The following is a 16,064-nucleotide window of genomic DNA, read 5'->3' on the forward strand; positions in this document are numbered from 1 at the left end:
TCGAACACGATGAAACAAACGGATAGGATTAAATGAATGTTTTAGGTTCAGACAATGAGCTGGAAATGATTTTTCTCGACAATCATTCGCTACACCAGACAGACTACCCGCCGGCGGGGAATTGGACACGTCACGCTCGGAACTTCAGTTAGTATCTCGTCATGTCCCCGGCGGCAGCGATGACAGCGCTCATCCTGGAAGGCAGTGAAGTGCAGAATGACTTGATCAGGGATGTGTTCATTCGCAGCACGTCTCAGTCGCTGACGATGGTGGATCGAAGCCTATCCTCGGGCGACTGATGGTGCTGGGATGGTGCGCCAGCGATACTTTCAACGAGCCCCAGACATATTAAATGATGTTGGCGCCCGGGGATTGAGGCGGCCACTCCAAGAGAGTGACTGTGCGCTCTTCTAGCAGTTGTTGCACCACACGAGCAGTGTGGATCGGCGACCTATCGCGTTAGAATATATAGTCGCCTTCCAGAAACGGGCCGTCAAGAATGTATGGAATCAGTATGTCGTCTATGACTGCCCTGCAGCGATGAACTTACCTTCGAGGCGTATCAGTTGGCGTCGCACAACGCATAGTAAAGAATACCGGCTCATTTCAGGCCGTAACGATGAGATCGGCGCCCTGCAACTGATAGTAGAACGTTTACCGACAATGCGGCCAGCGCGCGCCGCCGTAGCAGACGACGCCGTTCAAGATCCCGCCCCTCGAGCACCTGCGCGAGCTGCTGCCGCCGCTGACTCAAGCGCTCGCCGCATCGCGATGCAATGCGCTCCGAGTTTTCCCCTAAATGTGAAACAGACTGTACACCGCCCTTCACGCGTACACACGTAGGCACACACCGCGCGCGGCGCGAAACGTGCCCAAACACGCGCAGTGCAGGAGGCAATCAAGGCGACGCGAACGAGAGATGGGAGAGGGGTACCACCCGCTAATAGAATTTTCCTTCGCATGCGGCGCTCTCAACGCCGGCGCAGCAGCGCCGCTCTCGGTGCCGTTCTTGTCTATACTCTCGGAGTCGAGGGCAAGAAGGAACGGCTCGCGATGAGGCGCACGTGACGGCGCCGCGCGGACACGTTGAGACTAGAAGGTGACGCATCCGCCGGGCCGGCGCCGGTCAGACCTCCTCGCTTCACAGTTGGGGAGCTCCTCTCCCCGGCTGCCGCGCTTTGACAAGCGTGGGCACCAACATGTACACACGCACACACGAAGACACGTGGCATTGAAACATGCCTGGACGCGCTTGGCGGGGAGGCGTTGCGGCAGCGCTGAACGGGCCAAAATGTCCGCCGCTTTGAACGAAGCCCCGGCGTCCGTTGCATCCGCGCCGGCTATACCGCGCGTCGTAGGCGAAACGTAACAGACCGCCCCGCCGGGAGAAGGAGATCCCGATGGTCAGGGGACTGCATCCGCTGTCCGGAGGGATGTCGCTCGATGATGCTCGTAACCGAAGTCCGTCGTCCCTCGGCGTTTCTTGAGCGCAGCGCACAGAGAAGGCCTCGTTCTCACGTTCAGGTTCACACAGGGCACTGCAAAGTGACTTCGGGAGAGTTCCCATTTTTGTTCTCGTGCCCAGCAAGCGTTAGAACTACGCCAAAACTCAACCGCTCAGTCAGCAAGCACGACACAACCCTCACTAAGCTCTGCCAGGCTCTTTCTCCTTTTATACTACTGCCTAGTTCCTTACCGTAGTCTAGCAGCACTCAGAACGCGTCCACAAATTGGAAAATTGTACTAGAAAGCACGTCATGACTTTGAAACACTAAACAAAAGCAATATGTTAAAAATCCTGCCTCAGGAAGAAAAACATCAGTAACAAATAACTTTGAGGCTGATTCCTACGTTAGGGGCCTCGACTTAAGCCATCGGCGTTACCGTTGAGACTCCCCTTTTTGTAACGCACCTCAAAGGAATATTGTTGCAAAGCGAGGCTCCAGCGCAGGAGGCGGCCACTTTTGGAAGAGATAGTCTGCAGCCATTGGAGAGGGCAGTGATCCGTCTCGAAGCATGCGAAGCGGAGACCGCAGCGAGCGACCGTACACTAGCTCAGCTAGCGAAAACCCCGTAGCCGCATGCGGCGCGGTGCTCAATGCAAGCATCACCCCAGGCAGACACAGCTCCCAGTCAGTTTGTTGTTCAAAACACAATGCTCTCAACACGCGCTTCATGACGGAGTGGAGCTTCTCAACGGAATTCGACTGTGGGTGGTACACTGAGCTGTGTAACAGCTTTACCCCGCACCTTTCGAGAAAGGCTGTCGTCAAAGCGCTAGTAAACACTGTGCCCTGATCTGACTGGATTTCCGCAAGGAAAACCAACTCGCGCAAATATGGACAGTAGTGCATTGGCTATCTCAACTGAGCTGAGTTCTTTAAGCGGCACTGCTTCAGGGAACCTTGTCGCTGGGCACATCACAGTCAAAATGTGTCTGTACCCCGTGGCTGTTACCGGCAGAGGTCCCACTGTATCAATAACGAGCCGTCTAAAAGGCTCCGTAATGATAGGTACCAATTAACTTCAACGGCGCCCTCGATTTGTCCCCTGGTTTGCCCACCCGCTGACAGGTGTCACATGTCCTCACAAAGTGGTCTGCGTCCCGAAAACACCCTGGCCAATAGTACTCTTGCAAGAGACGGTTCTTAGTTTTCTTAACTCTTAGGTGTCCGGACCACGAACCCCCATGCGACGCCTGAACATCGCCCCCGAGTGCTCCGAGGTCGCTGCGCATGCGCAAGGTGAAAGGAGGTGAGAAAGGAGGTGAATACGTTTGTACCGGATGTGACGTGTAGAGATGCTTGTTTTTTTACTTTTTTGAGAAAGATACTCTCGAACTCGGACGCTTGGGCGTTACGGTGTCGCAAGTGTGGTCGCCATATTACTTTTTTTTTTTTTCATTTACGAAGGTCGTAATGGCCCTTACGGCCTGAATCTGACGCAGTTGGGTCGATGTGGTATGCATTGACAACACTTGTGTAGGCGTACGATTGGCAAGTGATAGTTGCTTTTCGTTCGTGTTTCTTCTCACGTGTGAAAGCGGCGTAGAAGTCAAAACAGTCGTCGTCAACCGGCGCTACGTAGAAGCAGGTGAGACACACCTTTCTTTTCTCTGCCTTCTGGATATACACCTTTTAACGATACTGGACACTTTTCAGTGCGGCTTTCCTTTGGAGGCTGCCGATGAGCTCGTCACTCGACATGCAGTAGCCACCAGGCAGAAATTCTCGGGGCCAGGTGAAGGCTTCCTCGTTGGCGTTACATAATCGTCTCCTCGCACGGGCGCGCTCATAAGTTGGTGCCTGGGCGTGAATATATTTATTGAAACATATGTATTAATATCTTTTACTTAATAGTTCTAGCGGGTCATTATTTTGCATTGTTGGCGGCGCCTCCGGGACACCTAAGCTGGAACATAATGCTACGCCAACGAGCAATCTGCCTAGGCTTGCGCACGCGTTCCCACTCTTTTACCGTGCATGGATAAAAGATTAATGAACGCTTTCGTGCGTGCTAACTTGCGAACCCTACTGTAGTCGTTTTATGTTGGCGTGAGACTCGGAAGCATATTACGCACAACTTGCTATCATAGTAGTCACTAAGGGAGGTGTCCTTTAAATTTTATGGTATCAGTAGTACTCGGAAAAAAATATTTTTAAAGCTCACGTACGCAAAAAAAAAAAAGGCCGCATTTACTCGAAATAGCTTGAACAGGAATATAGTGGACCCTTGTCGGAACTGTGCATTGCAACTCGAAGATAATAATTGAAGTTCGGGTAGAGGTGATACCTTGTTAGAAAAACGTGAAATGTTGAACATAACCCACCATTATTTACCGTAAGCTCGTTGCCACAAGCCTCATTCTCGTTGTAAATAAATAAATAAGCTGTTCAGGTTAAATGCTTCGCAGCTGTTCTTGACGCCCCAAACGATTTCGTCCTCGGTTTTGTTTAGTGCGAAGGATATAGCCTCAGCATAGTCCACATGCTAACTTTACGGCAGAGATAGCCGAGGAACTCTGTTACGTCGGTACATTGGCGAGATTTGTACACAAATATAGGTCCAGATTCTTCGGTTGTGAATGTATGTAGATAGCCCATGTTGGGTAACATTATCGGGGAACAAAAGTTGGCCTATGTTCGAATTTTGCAGAAAGAACAATATTTTGGCACACATTTGGAACTAGGAGCTGTGTAGATACTTAAACAATTGAAGGCAAGAATTGTTTTTGTTATCTAGTCATCCTATCATCATGGCCACGATGATAGGATTCAGGAGAAACCTCTCAGCGCAGGACGCTCTGTTACAACTAAAACATCAGATCATAGACGATTCGGGCAGATCGACAAAGGCAATTCTCGGGTTGGACCTAAAAAAGGCCTTCGATAACGTAACACATGCAATGATACTAGATAGAGTAGGCGAACTAGGACTGGGAAAACGCACGTACGATTATGTACGCAATTTTTTAACTGGTAGAAAGGAAAAGATCACGATAGTGGACCTAGTTTCGGAGGATATCGAAATAGGCAGCGCAGGTACGCCACAGGGCTCGGTCCTATCACCGATGCTATTCAATCTGGCGCTAATCAGGCTGCCAGTCAAGCTGCAAGAAATCGAGGGTCTAAATCATACCTTATACGCAGACGATATCACCCTGTGGGTGAGAAACGGAAGTGACGGGCAGATAGAACAAACGCTTCAAACAGCGGTCGAAACAATAGAAAAATATCTAGAGGGGACAGGGCTAACATGCTCGGCAGAGAAATCGGAGCTGTTACTGTACAGACCGACTCACAGAGGTCGCAAACCAGGCAACTACGGGGAAGAGCTCACCCATAGAGAGGAGATACAGTTAAAGATGGCCGATGGGAAACCCATACCCAAGGTCGATAGGATCAGGGTATTGGGGCTCCTCATTGAAGCCAAGGGCAACAACGGAGAAACCCTCAGAAGATTGGAGGGAACTGTAGCGCAAATCATGAGGCTAATCAGAAGGATAACAAATAAACATAGCGGGATGAAAGAGGAAAACACGATCAGGTTAATACAGGCCTTCGTAATAAGTAGAATAGTGTACGTAGCACCGTACTTAAAATGGCAGGTCGCGGAAAAGATCAAACTAGAATGCCTTATTCGGAAAATATACAAACTAGCCATAGGACTACCGATCAGCACCAGCACGGACAAGTTGCTGCAATTAGGCCTACACAACACTATAGACGAGCTCATTGAAGCGCAACGTACGGCACAATATGAACGCCTCTCTAAGACTAGAGCAGGCAGACATTTCCTAGAGAGATTAGACATAGGTTACCACACACAGCATGGTGTCAAGGTGGACATCCCGAGAGATACGAAGGAAAGATTGGTAATACCTCCCTTACCAAAGGACATGCACCCAGAACACAATAAGGACAGAAGAAAGAATAGAGCGAAGCAAATACAGAAGAAATGCGGCAGCGACAAGGACGCAGTGTTCGTAGACGCGGCTCGATACAGTCGCAGACGCGGGTTTACGGCAGCCGTAATCGATAGGGAGAAACGGTGCAAGACGTGCGCGACGATACGCACCACTAGTAACGAGATAGCTGAAGAAGTAGCCATAGCACTCGCAGCAGCTCAGACTAACGCAACCGTGATTGTCAGCGACTCTCAGACGGCAATAAGAAACTTTGCCAACGGCCGAATCTCCCCGGAGGCACTACGAATTCTTCGTGCAGGAGGCCAAAATTACAAAAGAAAGATATACATCATCTGGACACCCGCTCACACCCCCGCGGAGGACGGCAACAACGGCTTACGGACCGAGCTGTAGTCGTGACACCCCGACACCCTCCGGACGTGACGGTGCGATAAATGAGTGGGAGTGGAAGGACAGAATGACAACATATAATGACATTACGAAACATTATAGGTTATAGAGGCGCATATTCCTGCGACCTCACGCAAAATTGACAAAAAAGCAGTCTGTCGCATGGCGGCAGTTACAAACTAGGACGTATCCGAATCCTGCGCTCTCGCACATCATATATCCGGATGTATATCCTACGGACAAATGCAAAACATGTGAATCCAGAGCCACTCTGGAGCATATATTATGGGAATGCCGAGGGATAAATAACAATAAAGAAAACGCGGCCTCTAGCAGCAGCCTTCGCACGCGCTGGGAAGCCGCTCTGCTCAGCCCCGCCCTCGAAGATCAACTATGGGCCGTCCAGCGGGCAGAGGATGCCGCCAGGACCCAAGAACTCCTGGCCGTCACCTAGGCGGGGCCTTTGGCCCTCCCCACCAACTCGCAGGGCACACAATAAAGTTCTTTCCTCCTCCTCTAGTGCAACTTCCACTATCGTATGCTGTTTGTTTTTTTTATTAAATCTCCTTTAGCTTCCGGATACTTGTTATAGTTCCAAAATTGAAGAGGCATGTTCACAAAAGTTATTAATCATAAACACCATGATTAGAAAAAAAAATCGAAATTCTCATAAAGTCGTGCTCTCAGAAAACTGCAAAGTTGTGTCAAGGTGTAATTTATTAAAACGTCCCAGGGTTACAGTTGTTTTTTTGAGGTTAGCGTTATTGTAGCCTCTCTGTTTCTGCTAACTTTGCTGCCGTGCTTCAGCTTTAAATCTTAACTGGCTTCTCACTTAAAATTTCACATGGAAACACAAGTAGTTCCAGCAGTGACGTCTAGGTTTCTTTGCATTCCTGGCCAATTTATGGTGGTTTGCAGTAATTGTGGTCACATTCACTGCAAAGGTCTTTGGCATTCTGGTCTGGCACAGCCTCATCACCCTTTAGAATACTTCTTATTGTCATTTGCTCTGCAGCCGTAGGCTTCGCCATCTTTGGCTTTCCTTGTGCAGTGGACTTGCGCTTTTTGGAGAAAAAACGGCGCTGTGGCTCAATTTTTCTTTTTTGTGGCATGTTCGATGTTGGCTCTGTGTTGCTGTTTGGCGCACTTAATCTTGTAAGAGCCTCCTCCATCAGAGGCTCGAACCACGATAAAAATGTTTCTGGCAGTGTGGGCTTTTGCAGCTGCCCTCGAATCGCATCGAGTAGCAATATGCAGCGTGCCGATGCTGTTTTATCACCCATTGCCCGGACTGCTTGAAGAGATGTCGCAGCACTCATCAGGTTGTTCTCCACTTCTTGGTCATTGCAGTCCTGAGTGGGGGGGAAAAAAGCAGTTCTGAAACTTTCTCTTCAACTAATATGCCAGACATACGGCTAAATGTGCAAACACCAATGTTCTGCTACCATCTTGCTGGAGATTTGTCCTCTGGCTCTACACATTGGCACTGTTAAGTGCTGTATTGCGTCGCTGTAATATGTCCTGGAGCAGTCAAGCAACAAGTATGTTCTCAACCTTTTGCTATGTGCTATCCTACCATTTCAGTCGGAACTTTGCATGCGTTCTTGAATTTTCGACAAATTTTACAAAACCATATCAAATGCTTCAATTTCTGTGTCAAAATATATTATTTACATTTGACAGAATAATTATTTATACAAGCATAGATGGTGGGCATCTATGTTTGGCAGTGCCAAATGAAAATTATTCTTGGATCTAAAATTTGGTTAAAATCTGCTCATTGAAGTGGAGGTGTCTGGCGAGGTTTTTAGCAAGCGACCATAATTTGGAGTAGCCAATCGTGTGAAATTATCTTGAGTAGGAGAAAAGCTACAAAATTCTTGCACCTTTCATAAATGCAAAATTCTAGAGCTGCAGAACAGATACATGTCATCTCACCTGACTAAGTGAATAAATTTATGCAGTTTCTGAACATTTCAATCTTATTTGGAAATTAATGTCGGTGTGAAGATCAATTATCTCTGTGGAAAGTATAAAGGCTTCTTTTTTTTAATTCAAGGTCACTGTTTGAATTGTAATATCACATTTCAATGATCAATTACTTCAGGCTTGCACATTTGTTTGCTATTGCTAACTTGTATATGTGTGCCATCATAGAGTGGTACTAAACATTTTTACCATTTGCTTGTGTTGGAAGTACACAGATGTCTGTATCAGTACTTAATAAAACAATGAGATATTTTGTCATTCAATTAATGGCCAATCTATGAAAGTATTATTGAAGTACATATATATGAATAATTTTTGGCACATCTGAATTTTAAATGCTCAATTTTTGGCATTTCTGTACCCGCTGCGGTTGCTTAGTGGCTTTAGCTTTACTTTTCTAAGCATGAGGTCATGGGATCAAATTCTGGCTGCTGCAGCTGCATTTAGATAGGGGTGAAATGCAAGAACGGCTGTGTACACTGCATTGGGTGGTCCACATTAATCCGTAGTCATAATGAGGTAGTGCTTTTGGCATGTAAAAAACCCCATATTTTTTTTTTTTAATTTTAAGTGTAGACTAGAAAAGGTACCAGCACTGCATTAATGGAACATCAATCATAAAGAGGAGCCAATGTGACTAGTACTGAAAGGCATCACCTCGGATACTTCCTGCAATATCCTTTCTGCAAAGTCCTTGAGTGGGCTTTCTATAAATACATTTAACACCAAATTTATTTCTTCTCCTGCCATGGCCTCATCCAATACACTGCAGCCATGCCCGAGTCTAATGCCTTCCATGCTCCCTCTAACCATGTCAGTCCTTTGTATCGGTACAATCTTGACATTTTGTCGCGTGACCCTGTTCCAGCATCCTATTTATGAGGCTGTAGTTTCTATGTAACACTGGAATCTTTCACCACCAGGTTGTATCAGTGCCCATTCAATCGAGATTTCCTTGCTTTGTTTCTGTTGAAGATACTTCTTAGTTGTGATATTCAAACTAATCCAGCCATTGGTCATCGTGCTTAATAATGTGCAAGAGTAAGCATGAAAAGTGGCAGTGATGTGAAGGAAAGAGCAGTGTTTTTTTAAACCTAAACTGTCAGTACCGGTACAGGCCCCCTTCAGGCATGATTGTTTTACCCAGAGAGCTTACTTTCTATTTCTGAAAGAAATCTACATGAGCTGGTGCATTGAAAGGCTCTCATGTTCCCCACAAATAATGGTTCCTTACAAATGCACATTAGACTGATGACAAGATGTAAGCATACCTGGTCACAAAATTCTTGTGCTGAAGGCTTGGCTTGAGCGCTGTCCTGCAGCTTTACTTTGGCAACAGCATGTATATGTTTGCAGATTTGTCGTGTTAGGACATTGTCCTTGCATGTACAACTTGCATTGTGTATGCAGACTCTACAGTCCTTGCAGGCTAGTGGGCAGCTGTCATTGCAGAGTTTATTTCCGAGGCACGTGACCTCATAGGAATGTTCAGCTGATTGCGACTTTACGCACCACTGACCAGTGCCGGCTGCCTGAATTTCCGAATCACTGATTTGTTCGCCAGCTTTGTGTCGAGATTGTGTGTCCTGGTGAAATGCTGTTGCTGCATTCCTTGATAGCTTTATGAGTCGGTCAAAGATTTTGTCCCGCACCAATTTCAGAAGTATTGCAATTAATCTATCAATTCTCTTGTTGTTCTTGCCTCCAAGGTAGCAATATTTGATTACTCTGTGTAGGGCTTCTAATCGCATATTGGTGTTGATATTGTATTCTTTCCTGTAGCATGCTGCCCACACCTCAGCACGATGAAAATAATTTTGCATAAAGTACGTCTTGAATTTGATGAGGCCGTTGGTGTCTCTCCCATGGTCGTCGCAGAACTCCGAGAAGTCCTCCATGGTGCCCTTGAACACATCCTCTGTGGGAGCATCCATCATAGTCCTCAGTGCCTGTAATATTTACAGTGGAAAGCGGAGCAGAAATATCAACTACCTTTTTTTTTTTAATTGCCAAATAAAGAAATATGCACACTCCACATATTTTATCGGGAGAAATGTGCTTCTTGCTCGTTCATACTTTTTCATGTAAGGATAATGCACAAGTTAGCAAGAAACTCAATGAAAGGCGGCTTTAAGACTTCATATGTTGTCAGGTTAAAGTACATGCCTGTTAATCACTCGTACTGCTCTTTGTTTTGACAGCTGGAGCAGATTTTGTTGCCTCAGCTAAGACGCTAACTGTATTAGTATTCTGCCTGGAATTATAAGTAGCAGACTTCTGACAGAATTCTATACTGACTTGTGCAGTACCCAAGGATTCAGGATACCTCAATTATAAATAGTAATGAACAGGATACAGGAACTCCTCCTATAACTAGCGATGTGGTCAGAAGGGCCTTGCAAGACGTGAAACGAGGAAGAGCGGCAGGAGAAAATGGAATAAGTCGATTTAATCAAAGATGGAGAAAACATAATGCTTGGAAAACTGGCGGTTCTTTGTATGAAGTGTCTATCGACTGCAAGGATCCCAGAAAACTGGAAGAATGCAAATGTTATAGAATCACAAAAAAGGAGATTTTAAAGAATTGAAAAATTACAGGCCCATTAGCTTACTCCCAGTATTATATAAAATATTTGCCAATAACAAATATTTGTTACAATATTTCTTAACAGCAAATATTTGAGTATAATAAGCCTCTCTACTATATGGCTTTCATAGATTATGAAAAGGCATTTGATTTGGTAGAGATACAAACAGTCATAGCGGCATCACTTAATCAAGGAGTACAGAACGCTCATGTAAATACCTTGGAAAATATCTGCAGAGGTCCTACAGCTACCCTAATTCTACACAAGAAAAGCAGGAAGATACCTATAAAGAAAGGGGTCATACAGGGAGACACTATCTCTGCAATGCTATTCGCTGCGTGCTTGGAAGAAGTTTTCAAGCTATTAAACTGGGAAGGCTTAGGGAGTAAAGATCGACGGCGAATATCTCAGCAACCTGTCGGTTTTCCGATGACATTGTTCTATTTAGCAACAATGCAGACAAGTTGCAACAAATGATTCAGAACATTAACAGAGAGAGAGTGTAAGAGTGGGGTTAAAGATTAATATGCAGAAGACAAAGATAATGATGAATAGCCGGGCAAAGGAACAAGAGTTCAGGATCGCCAGTCGGTTTCTAGAGTTTGTGAAGGAGTACATTTACCTAGGTCAATTGATCACAGGGAACCCTGATCATGAGAATTGAAGTTCACAGAAGAATAAAAATGGGTAGGATCACATGCAGCAGACATTGCCAGCTCCTGACTGGAAGCTTACCATTATCATTGAAAAGGAAGGTGTACAATCAGTGCATTTTACCAGTGCTGACATATGGGGCAGAGACTTGGAGACTGACAAGGAAGCTTGAGAACAAGTTAAGGACCGCGCTAAGAGTGATGGAACGAAGATTGCTAGGCATCATGTTAAGAGACAGAAAGAGAGCAGTTTGGATCAGAGAGCAAACGGGTATAGACAATATTCTAATTGACATCAAGAGAGAAAAAATGGAGCTGGGCAAGTCATGTAATGTGCTGGTTAGATAATTGTTGGACCATTAGGGTTACAGAATGGGTACCAAGAGAAGGGAAACGCAATCGAGGACGACAGAAGACTAGGTGGAGCAATGAAATTGGGAAATTCAGGGGTGCTAGTTGGAATCAGTTGGTGCAGGACGGGTAATTGGAGATTGCAGGGAGAGGCCTTCATCCTGCAGTGGACATAAAGCATGATGACGATGATACTTACTTTTTCATTTCTAGAAATTGAGCTGATATCTATTTCGTTGTAGCACAAGCTGAGCGGCGGGGACAACAAAAAGGCATGTTTGACAACCACACAGCGTCAGATGTGCCTTTCTGTTGTCCACAAGCACCTTTTGAAATGATTCTATAATAGCAAGTACATTCGTGTGACAGATGGCTGCACAGCCATGGCTTTTTCTCTTTTGCCTTCACTACCCATCCCACAGGAATCCTCTGCTCCTCGCTCACTAACTTTGTGCAGTGCAGCAAAAGCTACAAGTTGCGGCAAAGAATCTGAAAGGCTTCTTTGATGACTCTGTGTGCAACTCTGATTGAATGAAAGCTTTATAGGATCAGTGAGAAAGCTCCAGCTCCCTTCTCTGAACACGCAGCCCGTTTTGTCATGGTGGCATCAGCGCATTTCCATCTGCTAGTAGAGAGCTCCTGCACTAGTGATGAAGGGACCAGATAAGAATACAGGATTGTATTTTGTGGCTTCCGTGCAGCACATGGCGCTGCCATGTTTGCTAAAAACAATTTTGCTGTTTTGTATATGATGCCGCTGATTATTTCAAATGTTATAGAAATTGCATTGGTAGTTTAAGGGCCCTTTAATAATAGCATGCTGAAGCCCTACATAATCCATGCTTACCAGAATTCATATAACATGGTGTGCCTTCTCACTGTGTTCAAAATAAAAATTTAAAAATATCCTTGATCACATCATGAAGAAATGAAATTCATGCTGTTTATCTTATTCTGTTGCAATTTTATTTTTAATGCAGGTTATTAGCGGCTCATGCATGCAGTTATCGCAGCAAGATAACAGCAAATGTGGAGAGTGCTCTTCATCTCTGACATCCTGAAGCCTCAATTGGTCTGCTACAGAAATGCTTTGCCATCACTTCTACCATTGTGCAAACTCATCACAAGTGCCATGTCTTCATCATAGAGAAGGTGAGCAGTGTAGCCTTGCGGCACAATATCTGTATGATCATGGCCGCAGCATTATTACATTTTACACTAGTGGCCGTTCAAATTGGTTTTCTAGTTCCCGTGCATTTTTACTGTTGGTTCCACCCCAAAAGCAATTGCTACTGTAGTCTACGATGTCATGTACAGTGCCGATTTATATTAATGCATACACATTTCCTTATGCAAGGTGAAAGATTTGTAAGAGGAAATATTACACAGGCTATCTAATGACCTGGAAAAGTGCAGGAAATTATCAGCACCAGTAAAAGTTGCAGAATTTTTAGGAAATTTTTTGCTTAGTGAGCTGTCATGAAAAATGAGTGGTTAAACTGTCCAAGTTGCAAAATTTTGTGTAGGTTGATTCCCCGCAAAGTTATTAGGCTCTTTGCAGCTACATAAGTCAGCATTTCTGCACAATAATTCTATTTTCAGTCACCATAATGCAGGGATCAATTCATAAATTAATACTTTTTGGGGGTTAGTTGGTGCATGTTTCCAGACGAGGATTGTAGCGCCGAAAAAGACAACACACAGCAAGCGAGACGGGACAGGCGCCTGTCATGTCTCGCTTGCTATGTGTTGTCTTTTTCGGCGCTACAACCCTGTTTTGGAAATAAATTAAGTGCAGCACCGACTTTTTGCTCAGCACTAGCGCACACTTAGCCCCTCTGTATAGTCGCAAGACATTGCGACATTCTACTCCATTGCTTACGTGCAGGGGATGCTGCACATGAATTACTTTGCATGTTGTGGTGGCAGAGGAAATGTGGAACGCGCAGTACACTGTCATATCAGATGTTTTTTAAGGTGAAAGCCTTGGGTGTCTGTTGGCGGTGCCCTTGGCGAAATTGCACCGTGATGAAACATGGCTGATGCCACAAAGAGTAAACAGATGTCAAGAAGTGCTCGGATTGATGTTGCATTTCTCAGGGAGATCACTGTGAACAAAGTAAATTAGTGGCTTTGAAAAGAAAATTTGGTAAACTTCAGTCTTGGTGGGAATTGAGCACAGGCCTCTGGAGTGCGAGACGAGCACGCTTCCCTGACGCCACAGCTGCTCCTCGGTTCTGGCTTACTGAAGGTGTGCTTAGTACGGGCCTCATTGCACATGTCACGTTGCAGCCATCTGAATAGTGCATGCATAATTGAGCGGCGTATGTGACAGCACTGAGGAGGTAAGCCACGTCATGTGTATAAAATGAGCACGTTGACGACATTCTGAGGTCTAGAAATGGTGTAATGATTTCGCATTCCCACATGTAAGCTGTCTTGAGTGTTTGCCGAATATTAAGTTTAGTAATTGCTGTTGTGCCAGGTGTTCTAGTGCAGAAAAGCATGCCCGCACTCTGCGTATTGACATTGGTGCAGCGGCAGCATTGTCGGCAGTGAGTGGCGGAGGAGCGTGCATGCTCTTTTGGCTCGCAAGGATGACTGTGCAAGTACGCCACTGTGGCAAAAGCGCTTGCTGCATTGCTCTTGTGAGGAGGTTGTGTCAGTGCCATACATGTACTTCCCATTGCGGCTCGTTATGTCTTGCAAGAAGTCTAGTCCCGATTGTATAACTTAATGCATTACCAATATGTCTTACAAACAAGTCTGACCCATTGTGTAACTTCATGTATTACCAAATGTGCAGCAGGCTTTCACCTTCTTGTGTTACAAGAGTGTAACACCTGCCGAACTTTTTCTTACCTGCATCAAATACTTGAATATCGCCTGTGGCGATAGTGCAGTACTAACCCTAGAATTAAATTGCTAGATCAGGTACATTACTTCCACAAGTAATCAAATTAGTAATTGACATACTTCACTAATGAACTTTTACTAATTATTTTACAACACATATTGCTACTTACGAATTGTAGCTAGTGAATACGCAATTGCAGAACAACTTAACGGTTTGCTAAAATGCTGTTGCGCTTGCACGAATGCGGCTGCCACGAGTGCCCTCTACATGGCAGGATGCAAGAAGGAGACGAACAACCAATGCAACCCTAGCACACCTTGAGATGCTGTTTTGAGGTGGTTTTGATTGCGCTTTTTTCATGAAAAAGCCGGTTAGTTGTGTATAGGTGCACAAATTTTTGTCACTGGCAAACAGGGCATGCGATTATTTTTGTTTCCATCCAAGAAGAGCTATCCGGCGAAGAAAGCAGCATGGATGAGCGACGGCCGGAGAGGCCATCACAGCTCGCAACTTGCGCTATACCTCGCTCCTCAAAGAGCCGGTTCTCATCATGCTACTTGTGGCTACTGAATTGTCATGTGCCAGCACCGCGAGGTTAATTGGACCTGCAAGCTTCAAGATGCCCTTAAAGGCAGCCGCATTTTGCTGGAAATGTGGAAAGCTCAAGATGGATGAGGACAGACAGTCACTCGGGCAGCGCGCAGTGAACACTGGGCGAGGCAGTTCGCCTGGTTTGCTCTTTGCTGCTGACAGTGTACAGATATCCAAATGTATTTTCATTGAGCCTCTTAATATTCATGCATGCATTAAAGAATCCACAAAAACTGTGTTCAATTGCTAGCAGAGGCTTCTTTGTAACCGGCGACACCCACGGCCAGCGAGCAAGGCCTACCATCTTCTTCGATGACAGTTAGTGCATGCATGCAACGAGAGGATGGCACACCACTTCAGACTTACCCGTGTTTACTGTGTGCAAAAAAGGACAGAAAAGAAAAAAAGAAAGAAAACTGAAACTTTCCTTTGTTGCAGGTGGGCCATATTAGTACAGTAAGCTTTCCTAAGTGGGGCATCGTGCTCGGCCCGCTGACTTGGTTGGCAGCCGCTGATATTGCGAGCCGGTAGGCCTATCTCCTGGTTGTCTAACCAGCAGCCGACGGCGTTTGCGATGAAAATGCCCCTAGTGATAAACCGTTTATCTTTGTGAGGATTTTAGTGTCTGGACAGTTGATGTCGCATAACTTAAAGCAAAGCGCAAAGATGCGGACAAGAGAAGGCACTGAAGACATGGCTTTGTCTTCGTTGCCTTCTCTTGTCCTCGGTGTTCTTTTCTTGCGCTTTGCCTCAAGTTATGAAGTACCAACTAGCCCACCAGTTTGTTCTCTTGAATTATGGTGTGGTTGGGGGAACATAGAGCTAGTTCTGTTTATATTCTGTCAGCATCAAAGATGAAACTAAGTGAGCCGCCTTGCATGGTGGTCGCTATGCGTGGCCAGTCTGCGAAGCCAAGTGTGGCCACTCAGCGACACATCGGCAGTGTGTTTCGACGACATACACTCCACTTTTTGTTGAAGGAGTCCATGTCACATGCACCAGTCCGGTGCTGGCATCAGCAGTCTCCTAATATATGATATTGTTACGGGAAGGAAGAAGCGTTCGTCTATTTGCAAGTGGCTTTTAATGGCTCGGCCAACAAGCTTAGAGCATCGATACTGCTAAACACTTCTTCGTCGTCTCTAAGACCACCATCAGCGTCGTCTTCTGTCCACATCACCGACTGTGACATCACCCCCGTCGGAAAAAGCACCTGA

The 16,064-nt window shown here is 45.7% G+C and overlaps 1 protein-coding gene across 6 annotated transcripts in view; it reads left to right on the forward strand.

Annotated features, from left to right (window-relative positions):
* The first annotated feature begins 2,737 nt into the window (after positions 1 to 2,737).
* LOC126518945 (uncharacterized) overlaps positions 2,738 to 16,064 on the forward strand; it is a 42,329-nt gene continuing 29,002 nt past the window's right edge. For 2 of the 6 annotated variants that reach the window (XR_008609980.2, XR_011893765.1), the window contains exons 1-2: positions 2,761 to 3,093; positions 12,380 to 12,551. Coding sequence is in view for 1 of the 6 variants with exons in the window: in XM_072287719.1 (XP_072143820.1) it covers positions 12,485 to 12,551 (67 nt within the window). In the remaining 5 variants the exon portion in view is untranslated. Of the gene's footprint in view, positions 3,094 to 12,379; positions 12,552 to 16,064 lie in introns of all 6 variants that reach the window. The other 4 variants (XM_072287719.1, XR_008609979.2, XR_008609981.2 and 1 more) reach the window with 4 other exon arrangements.

Source organism: Dermacentor andersoni, chromosome 4 (genome assembly GCF_023375885.2).
Source record: "Dermacentor andersoni chromosome 4, qqDerAnde1_hic_scaffold, whole genome shotgun sequence".
In the NCBI taxonomy this organism is placed as follows: Eukaryota; Metazoa; Arthropoda; class Arachnida; order Ixodida; family Ixodidae; genus Dermacentor; species Dermacentor andersoni.